This window comes from Argiope bruennichi, chromosome X2, assembly GCF_947563725.1.
Source record: "Argiope bruennichi chromosome X2, qqArgBrue1.1, whole genome shotgun sequence".
NCBI lineage: Eukaryota > Metazoa > Arthropoda > Arachnida > Araneae > Araneidae > Argiope > Argiope bruennichi.
Window position 1 is genome coordinate 26192859 of NC_079163.1, and position 11422 is coordinate 26204280.

General features: G+C 30.8%; 1 protein-coding gene across 1 annotated transcript in view; it reads right to left on the reverse strand.

Annotated features, from left to right (window-relative positions):
• Positions 1-9683, reverse strand: part of LOC129960238 (protocadherin-like wing polarity protein stan) — a 170080-nt gene extending 160397 nt beyond the window's left edge. Inside the window, exon 1 of the mRNA XM_056073501.1 lies at positions 5956-9683. Within this exon, the coding sequence (XP_055929476.1) occupies positions 5956-9553 (3598 nt within the window). The 5' untranslated portion in view covers positions 9554-9683. The remainder of the gene's footprint in view (positions 1-5955) is intronic.
• Between the last annotated feature and the right edge of the window lie 1739 nt (positions 9684-11422).

Consider the following 11422-nt stretch of genomic DNA (forward strand, 5'->3'; position numbering starts at 1 on the left):
GTCATTCGCTGCGCTGAGATGTCAGACGTTTCTACCGTTCAACAAGTTGGTAAATTGATTTCAAAATTAATTCGTGGGTAAATTTGACACCTATCTAGTGACTATGAATTGGTTACATTTTAAAAATATATAGTTTATACACTTTTTAGAAAGTTTTACACACAAAAAATGTTACTCATTAAACTATTGATGAAAAGTTCACCCAGATAGTGACTGCATTTTTTGTATTTTTCTCACAACGATTTTCTTTATACTTTCAACGCTACCGAAGAGATATATCGTCTTTCAGAATTTTCTGCGGGCTAAAATTTGTATCTAATGCCAGTTTAGATAGGTTGAACTTTCTAATACGTATTTGAAGAATACCTTTACTTTTTTTTTTTTTTTGAATAAAAAATGTCAACAGAATTGAAATTTGTCTTTTCATGGAGTTTTTATCTAATTCTTCCTTAGCAATGAATGCGTTAAATATGTAGGTACATATTTTTCTTATTCTATGAAAGATGCGATTTTAAAAATTTAAATTTAACATCAACCCTTTTATTTCGTTAATATGAACTGAAGTTTCTTTTATCTAATTGAAGTTTTATTTAGAAAGAAAAATTATTCAAATTATAAAATTTTGTCGTTTGAAATTTCCTCATTTCTTCTAACTTAGATGCATCGAAGAGCTCTTCCTATTATTCTGCTGTAAGGCTAATAATTACTATATTGATGTTAAAATAAAAATTACCTTCAAATACTGTTTGTGTACTTAACTTGTACACTTTTCAAGTACTGTTTGAAAAGTGTATTTAGCTTAGTGTCTCATTTATTAATTAATCAGCTGTTAATTAATGAAGATTTATAAACCAGTAAATGATTTCTAATACTATTTATCTTAAAATAATTAATAACTTTCTCATTATATTATAGAAAAATTTTGTTTTTCTAGTCATATTATAATAAAAATCATTCTGCAGTATTTTCGAAATTCAATAATAATTTCATGATTCTCATAATTTAACAATTATAATTTATCATCATAATTTAAGGTGAATGTTTGTATTCGTATAAAAATATCAATTATCAGTCGAAATACTCTCAGTTAACCTGCTTATTTCACATATTTTCTTATATTATTATCAGCTCAATTTGTTAAAAATAAAAACAGCTATTATATAAAAAGTTATTTTTTCAAATCTCTTCTATATATTTCGCATACATTAAGGGAATAAATTATACTATGGGAATCATTCATATAAATGAAATGTTCGGGGAGAGTGACCGTTTAATTACGCATCCATCTTACGAAAGCTGTAATTTCGTACATATATTTAAAAAAATTATCATGAAATAACAAATTTACGGCTAAAGAGCTATAGTTACAGAGAATACACACGGTCAATTATTTATAATGAGACAAGCTTTAACGTTTTGAACCAGTTGTGCCTTAGGTTAATAAGTGCAGATGATCCTCATAAAACAGCTATTAAAATTTATCGATGACTAATCGTCAATAAAGCGTTTTACATTTGCTAACCGATGATATGTGAGAAAATATTCGCTCTTTAAAAGAATATTTGCTTTACAATCTTCTCTCGATAAAACTGACATTAATGTACGACAAGCGCATGCGCCGTCAATAAAGTTTAATAGATTAGTCTGGAAATAATAAAAACAGATGCGTGAGTTAATATCGTAGGTTTATGATACATCTAGTTACTCAGGAGTAAATTTAGATACGATTAATTTTAAAAGTTATTCTACAGATGTTTTATTCCTTTTCTACGCAGATACTTTGCTTTAAATAAGAGCTGTAACTTTAATGGGATTTTAAATTAACTTGCGCCATTAAAAAGGAAATTAAAATTCGAGCACACATAGTTGTAACATGAAGCATTTCGAAGGAATTAGAAGGGCTTAGAACGATTTTAGAGACAGTTTATTGTTACAGCTTTGTTTGCATTCATAATTTAGACACTTATATAATGATAAATTTCTTAGAAAAGTTCGAGTTTCTTTTATTAGTGAATAGAAACGTATACTTATATCATTCTTATATATCGCTTATACAGTAATCGTTTAATAGGGGTTTGTATGTTTAAGAAAATTAAAGTTTACAATCTATGAACTCCAATAAAAAATTGTATTCTTTCCTTTTGATTCGTGGAACGTAAGATTGGAAATAACAGAAATAGATAAGATATTTTCTTCTTCGTTATTAATAATTTTTCAAAACAGAAATAAGACTGGAAATAACACAGATAGATATGATATCTTCGCATTCATTATTAACAATTTTTCCAAATAAATGTACTATACATTAAAAAATTCTTTCATTGAATCATTATTAATTAATTAATTAATGGAAATCACATCAGATAATAGTTTTCAGATGAAATCTTTATACTTCACTCCAAATCAATGTACACGGCAATTATGATAAGATAAATTTAATTTTAAGATAAACAGAGTAATTAATTATTTTTAGAATCCATGAATAGAATATACAGTAGTACTAGAAAAATTATCTTATAATGCAATTTCGTTTTAAATAGAGTTACATACTATAAAATTAGAGATAATTTTTTAAGTCCCCATTGATAGTATTTAGAAACTGTATCAAAATTGTAAATATTATTTTCTCCATTCGATTCTAAATGACTAATATTTCATCTGTCAATTTTCTTTCGTAATTCTTTTAACAGAAAGCCACGAACATCATTAAGTGATATTCAGGGGGGGGGGGTACATGAATGATAACGGAAATATCAAATATTTTTATCAAGGAATAAAAGAGTTTTGTCTTGAAACAAATCTTTTCGTCCTCGCTTTAAAACAATCCTTTTAAATAAATCCAAAAGCAAGTTAACTGCCAATGCATTCGTATTGAAAATAGTCTGAAAATTCCCTTAGAGCAATGACGGAAAAACAACAGTCTGCTTAGAGGTTCTATCCATCGCATTATCGATTTTATACTGCTTAGAGGTTCTATCCATCTCGCTACAGATTTTAAATTAATGATATAAAAACTTAAAATAATAATATAATATTATAATTAAGACATTACAGTTCGAAAAATACTATGAGGAATTTTTAAAAACCAAACACATTAAAAGAATTTTTTTTTAATTTTTCAGAACTTATTGAATTTTATAATAAATTATATTGGGTCATCAAAAAAACAATTTTTTCCCCTATTCTTAAAACATTTTGCACATTCCAGCTCTAATTTATCTTCAGAATGATTGACACTTAGAATGGTTAGTTTGCTTTCTAGATTTTTAAAGGTACAATTGCCAGTTTTGGTCTGTTTAAGATTCGTCTAAAGAATACTAAATATTCTCTTTATACGGATATTTGGTAACTAAACTTTCCGTGTGATAAAAACTAAAACTAAAAATAATTATCCATTCAAAATAAACAGCTGTTCGAAAAAAAAATACTTCTCCCGTTTGTTTTTTGCATAATGAATACTTAACAACAACATAACAATGCCTTCTATGCTCTTTTCGGAAATCTAAACAACTTAACATGATTACGTTTCCATGGATCGATAGCCGTTTCAAGACTATTTCTTTTATTTGTTATTAAAAACTCATAGAAATGAATTCAATCTTCTTTGTTTGAACATCATTCGCATCTGTCTAATAAGGGAGCTCAGTTGATGTGTATCTCCAAATCCCCTGAATCCGAGCTTATCTCCAACAGATGTTTGGGACCCACGGCAACGGCAGTAGTATCATGCAACAGTAATTATCCGCACGAGAACTGCCCCTATAGGAAGCAGTTACCAGCTGCATTTCCAAGGGGTTGGAAATTACTCTTCATAATAAAAATTCTTTTATATTTTAAATGAGGAGAATAAAATAGAATTAGAGAAAGAATAATCATTAGAAAAGTAACTCATCTTGAAACTTTCAACCCCATCATGCAACATACGTACGATGAGATATCTAGCACTGATGCATGATGTTTCATGCTGTTTTTGCAAAATATTTCTAACGTTTGTTTTATGGCTCACCCTTCTGGTTATTTTACGTATAGTACAGTACTAGTTACGTATAGTACTAATTACAACCACACGTGAAATGATTAGTTCATTAATAATGACAGTAGGAAAGAACAGATTGAATAGAATCAAGGGCTAATGAACAGAACTACAGATATCATCCTAAAGAAGATAAAATACCTATTTTTTTATGTATCGAAATTCCCGTTATTTGGAAGATATTTCCAAAATTAATACTGGAATATTAAACTTTGAATAAATTAATAGTTTCCATTATTAATTATCAATGTATTATTAAGCATACATTCATATAAAATTAAGAAGGCAAATACATTATTTTATGCTGATTTATTAACCTTTGGATATTGATTGCTGTAACATTTACAAGGTTATTAGGAAATATAATAATAACATTTATTTCATTTAAATGTATTTGTAAGTTCGTTGTATTAAAATTGAATTGAAACTGTTATAATAATTCAACTCATGGAATAGTTTAGGGCATATAATAAGTTTTCATTATTATTAACTTTTGATCCTTTAGTTGATAATTTTAAAGTATAACTGAATGCTATGGGCTATCGCATTCAGTTAAAATAGTTATTAAAAAATTCAAGTAAACATTTGGAATAAAACTTAATAACTCAAGTGTCATTATCAAGTCAAATTGGTAAATTGCAACCGATTTCGTACTCAGTTTCGCTAATGATGCCTTATTGCATGCTGTCGACTAGACCAATTAGTTGAAATTACTTTGAAAACATAAGGCAGTTTATCAATGCTCGATTTTCCTCTACCTAGGTAATGATATTTATTGATAGATTATATTATTAGAATTATAATGAAAATATTTCCACAAAAATTATCGAACAAGTAAAATTCTGTTACTCATAATGGACAACAATAGTGAAATAAAATTCCCCAGTTATAGTTCAGTCTATATATTGTTTCTGTACCTTCTAATATAATTTTGATTTAAGCTGTGAATTTTTAAATAAAATTTATTGTTTATTAAACAATCGTTGCTCGTCGAAGTTTATTCTAATAAAACAATTAATAACTTTCAAAAGTTGGTTGACGCAGCTATCAACAATATAAATTTTCTTATAAAAGATGCTTTTTATCTCCATTTGATCTTTCTTAACTTCACAATTCTTATTTAATTCAAACTTCTCATGTTTAATCAAAACCATACATTTTTTCTACATTCAAAGAAAAGTTAAAAATTGAATAAGTAAAATGCAAGCAAGTATTATGTAATGAAAAAAAAGGTAAATAACTTTCCATGAAATAACAAAATTACTGTTTTGAACTTTTAGAAAGTAAAAATTTAATTCTTCCATTTTAGAATCAGTTATCAAATAGTTGTTACCTTTTTCTGATTTCATCTACTATTTTTAATTAAACTTAACTGATTAAATAAAATTCTATTGTTCATAGTTGAATAAATATCAAGGTTACATGTTCGTAAAACAAACGTTTTCCATTTTTAAATTTAAACAATGTCAGAAAATAAATTATATCTGTCCCCAAAAAATACATGTAATACATTGCCTTACATACATTTTTAAAATTTTGTGGAATAAATATAACATTCACAGATATAAGATAATGTCCCGTAATCCAAACTTAAGGCTCTACTCATATATGCAATGTTATAAACCATAATTTTTACATATATCCTGACTGAACAGTATAAAATTTATCACACTCTATCTTAAAAACTAACATTCTTAGAATGAAAAGACACCGATGAAGCATCATTCGAAAGGGAACTGAAACAAATAAAATATGCCACAAATCAATTTTTCCGATTTACAATTTCATTGAGAAGACTAATAATAATATTATTTTGGATATAAAATCAATCTAATTTTTTCGGCGCTTAAAATTCCATTGAAATTCAAAGTAAAAATTAAATCATTTTAAGAAAATAAAGTAAAATAAAGAATAAAACTTACCGAAGACACTGACTTCCATTGTTGCATGTAGAGGCACATTTGTGTCCAGATGTGGGCTAAGAGAAAGTTCTCCAGTTTTTTCATTCAGTATCAATAAATTTGCATTATTGCCAGAAATAAATTTATAACGAAGTCTGTCAGTCACATCTGCATCGTATGCAGGAACTTTCCCAATAGGATTCTTTGGAAAGTGACTTTTGTGATGATTAAATACTATAACAAAGTCACGTAAACGTGGTGCATTGTCATTAACGTCAGTTACCCAGACATTGACTTCTACATCATTTCTTAAAGGTGGTGAAGCCGCTCTTACAACAACAGCATATTTCTTTTTGCTAGTCTCATAATCTAAGTAAGTTTTTGTGTAAAGTTCAGCAGGTCCACCATTCCTCGAAAGCAAATTGAACTTATCAGCATCTGGTCCACCAACAATACTATAAAATATATCAGCATTCGGGCCTTCATCTGGATCCGTTGCCATAATTTCTCCAACTAATGACCCTATTGGACTATTTTCAGACACAAACAATTTGACAACATCTATGTCAAATCTTGGAGGATTGTCATTCACATCTTCTATGTTAACAGTTACTGTCGCTGCAGATGAAAGAGGAGTGGCACCTCTATCCACAGCATAAACAGTAAGTCTGTATAAGGGCACAGATTCACGATCAAGTAACTGATTTGTCCTTATGATTCCTGACGTTGGTTCAACAATAAAAGCACCATCACCATCCTCACCTCCACTAAAAGTATATCTGACTTGTCCACTGAGTCCAATATCTTTGTCAGAAGCCGATACTTGAATGACGCTGGAACCAACCAAAGCGTCCTCTCGGATAGAAGCAGCATAAGAAGGCAATACAAAAGTCGGAGGATTGTCATTTACATCAAGAACTTCGATTTCAACGTTAATTGTATCAGACAAACTGGGACTCCCATGGTCTTGAGCAGTGACAACTAAAACAAAACCAGCTGTAAGTTCTCGGTCGAGTGGTTGGGAGGTAGATATCGCACCAGTTGTTGAATCAATTGTGAATTCAGGATTGTCTTCAATAAAATATGAGATTCTAGCATTTTCTCCAACATCTCCATCAGAAGCCTCAACTACTAGTACAGTTGTTCCAATAGCAGCGTCCTCAGGAACGCTTGCAGTATATGGAACTTTTTCAAATACAGGGCGATGGGTATTAGCGTCGGTCACATTGATGTGTACAGTAGCAGTGTCAAACCGCCCTCCAGCATCAGTAGCTGTAACAGTCAATATAAATTTCTTGTCAGTCTTGTAATCCAATGGCTGCGCTACAGATATTAAACCTTCTCGATTTTGATGTATGATGTTAAATCGTCCTCTGTGATTTCCTTCGCTTATGTGATAAATAAGACGAGGTTCTTCATCGCGATCTGTAGCAGTTACTCCAACAACTGGAGTTCCTGGTGGATCTATCTCCGATACTGAAGCAGAATAAACTTTAGGGTCAAAAACTGGATCGTTATCATTAACGTCTTGCACACGAATAATTACTGAAGCGGTTGATGATCTAGATGGAGATCCCCTATCTTTAGCCATTACTTCAAAATCATAAAAAGAATTTTGCTCTCTGTCTAATTCATTTGTTGTTAAAATCCACCCAGACATTCGATCTACCGCAAACGGTAAAACCTGCTCAGTAGGCAAAATAGAATAAACAATTTCAGAATTAGGACCGTCATCAGCATCGTAAGCTTGAACTCGAAGTACACTATGACCAATTGGAACGCCTTCAGAAACAGAATCCTGAATAAGAGAAGTATAAAATTTAGGATCATTGTCATTAGCATCCAGCACTCTTAAAATAACGTTACTGGTGTTCGAACGTGAAGGTTGTCCCCCATCTTGCGCTCTTACAATAAGTCGATAACTCCGCGCTGTCTCATAATCTAAAGGAGAAACAACAGATATTTCACCACTTTGCGAATCAATATTGAAATGTCCCTGAGTGTTACCTCCGATAATTGCATAGCGAATTGCTGCATTCACTCCTTGATCTTTATCTTCCGCTCTAACAACTGCAACGACAGGTCGAACAGTCCATTCAATATCCTCAGGTACATCGATCAAGTAAGTTCTTTCAGTAAATTGAGGATAGTTGTCATTATCATCCAACACTGTAATTTCGACAGTTGCTATAGATGACCTCTGCTCAGGATCTTCCCCCTTATCTGTGGCCTGCACTAACAGAGAATAAAAGGCAGTTGTCTCCCTATCGAGCTTTTTCCCCAAAGTAATCACTCCGGTATTTTGGTCAATTTGAAACACACCGTTGTCACCTGTCGGATTAAGAATGCTATATTCCATTTCAGCATTCTCCCCAATGTCCTGGTCAGTTGCTCTGACAGTTATCACCGTCGAACCAATTGGACTCATTTCGCGGACGGATGCAATGTAAGTAGCTTGTTCAAATACCGGTGTGTGATCATTACGGTCACTCACTAACACCTCAACTGTTGCTGTTCCTATACTAGGTGGTAAACGGTCATCAGCTGCCGTTACTCGCAAATAATGTACATTCATAAACTCCCTATCTAAGTGAGTAGTTGTTCTAACTTGTCCCGAAACGCTATCGATTTCAAAAAGTCTCTGACTTCGAGAATCCAGAGCAGCCTGCAGTGTGTAAATAACCTGATCTCCATCCGGATCAACAGCTGAAACATTTACTACTGAGTAACCACCTTCGACTTCTTCTGGGACAGTTACTTTATATAAAGCGCTTTCAAAGACTGGCGATTGATTTAAAGTCGACCGGCGGGATCTATCCCGATGTATTAACGATTGCGAATTTTTTTGAGATACTCGTTGAAAATACAAACGTACAGACTGCCTATAAGAGTTGTCACTACAGGTCACGTGAAATTTAAAATCTACAGTCCACCTAAGTGCATTTGAGCAAAAGTTTTTATTGGCTACTAACTGTCCTCCGTTTATTTCTATAGAATAACCTTCTTGGATTGGCTGATCCCAAAGAATGTCACATCTTCTTAATTGAGTTAAAGGAAGGATCTGAGACAGTCCTAAAATTTCTTGACTTTTTTCCCAACAAATAATATGACTACCAGTACTTGAATTACTTTTGTTTACCGTATCTACAATTTCAACCTCAGCTTCCAAAGAATCATTGTTGATTTCGTGAAATTCATTATCATTTTGTGTGCATTTAATATCTTTAAAATGGAGGAATACTGGAATACTAACATAATTTACTACGGACGAACTGGCCGGGGGACGTTTGGACCCAACGAAAATTAAGACAGGATTTGAAAGATATTTTTTCTTAGCATTTTGTAAACAAGGAAACGTGGCTTTTAGATAAAGTTCTCCGGTTACAGGTTCAATTTGAAAATACTGAGAAACTAAAGGAGATGAATTTTCTAAAAAATATCGCCTACCTTCAATAGTGCTGCAATTAAATACCATTCTCCCCGGTGTGTTTTCCTGCCGAAATAGGTGAACATCAAATGCCACTATTGGAAAAACGAGACTCACAAACACAACAGCAGCACACCACCGGGAAAAGCCTACTATCGGCCTCTTCTCTTGGCTTACCGGCGTTCTGATCATTTCGGAAAAAAACACTGTTATCTCTCGATTAAGAAGAGCGGCATAAGTTGAACATCGTTACACCGGCTGTAGCTACTGAGAATCATACTGAACAGAAATGTTGATACTTCTGCGACTGACGAATCGAGTCTTTCACGGAGCAAAACAAAACGCGCTTTTTTCTCCTCTATCAACACACTACTAAAGAGCAGACAACCGCTACACACAGCAGCGTGAAGAGGGGTTACCAAAAATGAGAGACTTACGAGAGCGCTCTGTAGCGATTTGGTGGGAAAGGGAAATTGGCGCCAAATGCCGCGCTCGGGACAAAACGATTTAAGAGCAATTCATTGAGAAAAATTCTTTCCAAAATAAAAATGGACTTCGGATTTTTACTTCGTAGAGATTTTTTTTTTTAATATTAAAAAAAGGAAGGATTTTAATTTGCTTTTTTAGCGTTCATTATAATGAGAATTTATTTTATTATTATTATTATTATTGAATTTATTAATGTCAAATAGTTGAAATAAATGCTTGCTTCTGGCCATCTCTTATCTGGCTTGCTTCTGGCCAAAAATTCATATTTGCAAAAAAAAAAAAAAAAAAAAAAAAATACATACCAAATACCATATACTTAAAAACGAAAAATGCGAAAAAATGATTTTAGGATTTCTTTTTTTTTTTTTTTCGAAGGTGCTTGAAAATGTCATTTATTAAATTGCTTTTTATTTTCAGCTTACAGATTGATCTGCATTTTTCTTAATCTTATGTCTATTAATTATGTATATTTAATTATATCTATTTAAAATCTCTCTATGTCTCAAGATGCCTATTACTTGGAAAAAGTGTTTGATTGTAATTATTGTCTATTGTAAAATTTCATATTTCCCATTTTTCCAAAAAAAAAAAATAAAAATAACGGAAAGGCAGGAAAAAAATATGTTGATGCTTAAAAGCCTTGATTGATAGGACTGATTCATACGTGAGAGAAAAATAGAAATTATTTTCCCTTTCCTTTAACAATCCCCCTCCCCCGAAATTTTTAAAACCTTTGATGAAAAAAAAAAAAACTTTTAAATTCTTAAAAGAAAAGAAAATACAAACTTGAAAGCAAGATAAAGATACTAAATTTACTTTAAATGCAAAATGCATAAAAATATCATCATTTTTGTAGTAGATAATCTTTGAAATATTGGAACAACGCGATAATTTTTTTCTTAGGAGACAAATATTAAAATTTGAAAATTATGCACAAGTCTATACTTATTTATTAACATTTGTGAGAGAACAAGTAATAATTAATCGTAGTAATTATTTATTTATTTTTAAAAACCTTGTAAACGTTTGTACAATATTTCAGAATTTTAGAATGAAAAAGAAGGCAAATTTTTAAAGAGATAGAATTAATAAAAAATGAAAACAAATCAAAGAAAATAAATAAAAAATAATAAAATAATAAAAAATGATAATACCAAGCTGAACAAAAACGCATCTAAAAAACTGATCTAGTAATAATTGCTCCTGATTTTTAATTAAATAAATGCTTGTTGCATCGTTTATAAATAAACTAAAAAAACATTCAAATTTGATATCCGGAAAAATTTTCCTAAAAATTATTAAAATAGTTATTCAAAAATGGATGTTTTTTCAGGAACAGCAGTTTTTTTTTTTTTTTTTTTTTTTTGTTTGTTTTAATTTTTATATTGCTTTTGGACTTGTTTGCAGTTAGAATTTAAGATTTAAGATTTCTATTTTCTTGCATAAAATAAATTATATATTTTTTGAATGCAAAAATATCGTCAGTCAATTTTATTTAGATAGAATTAAAATAGGTTTGAAAAATGACCCTTAAATAGTCATTATACGTGTTTAATAATCTTGGCGACAATA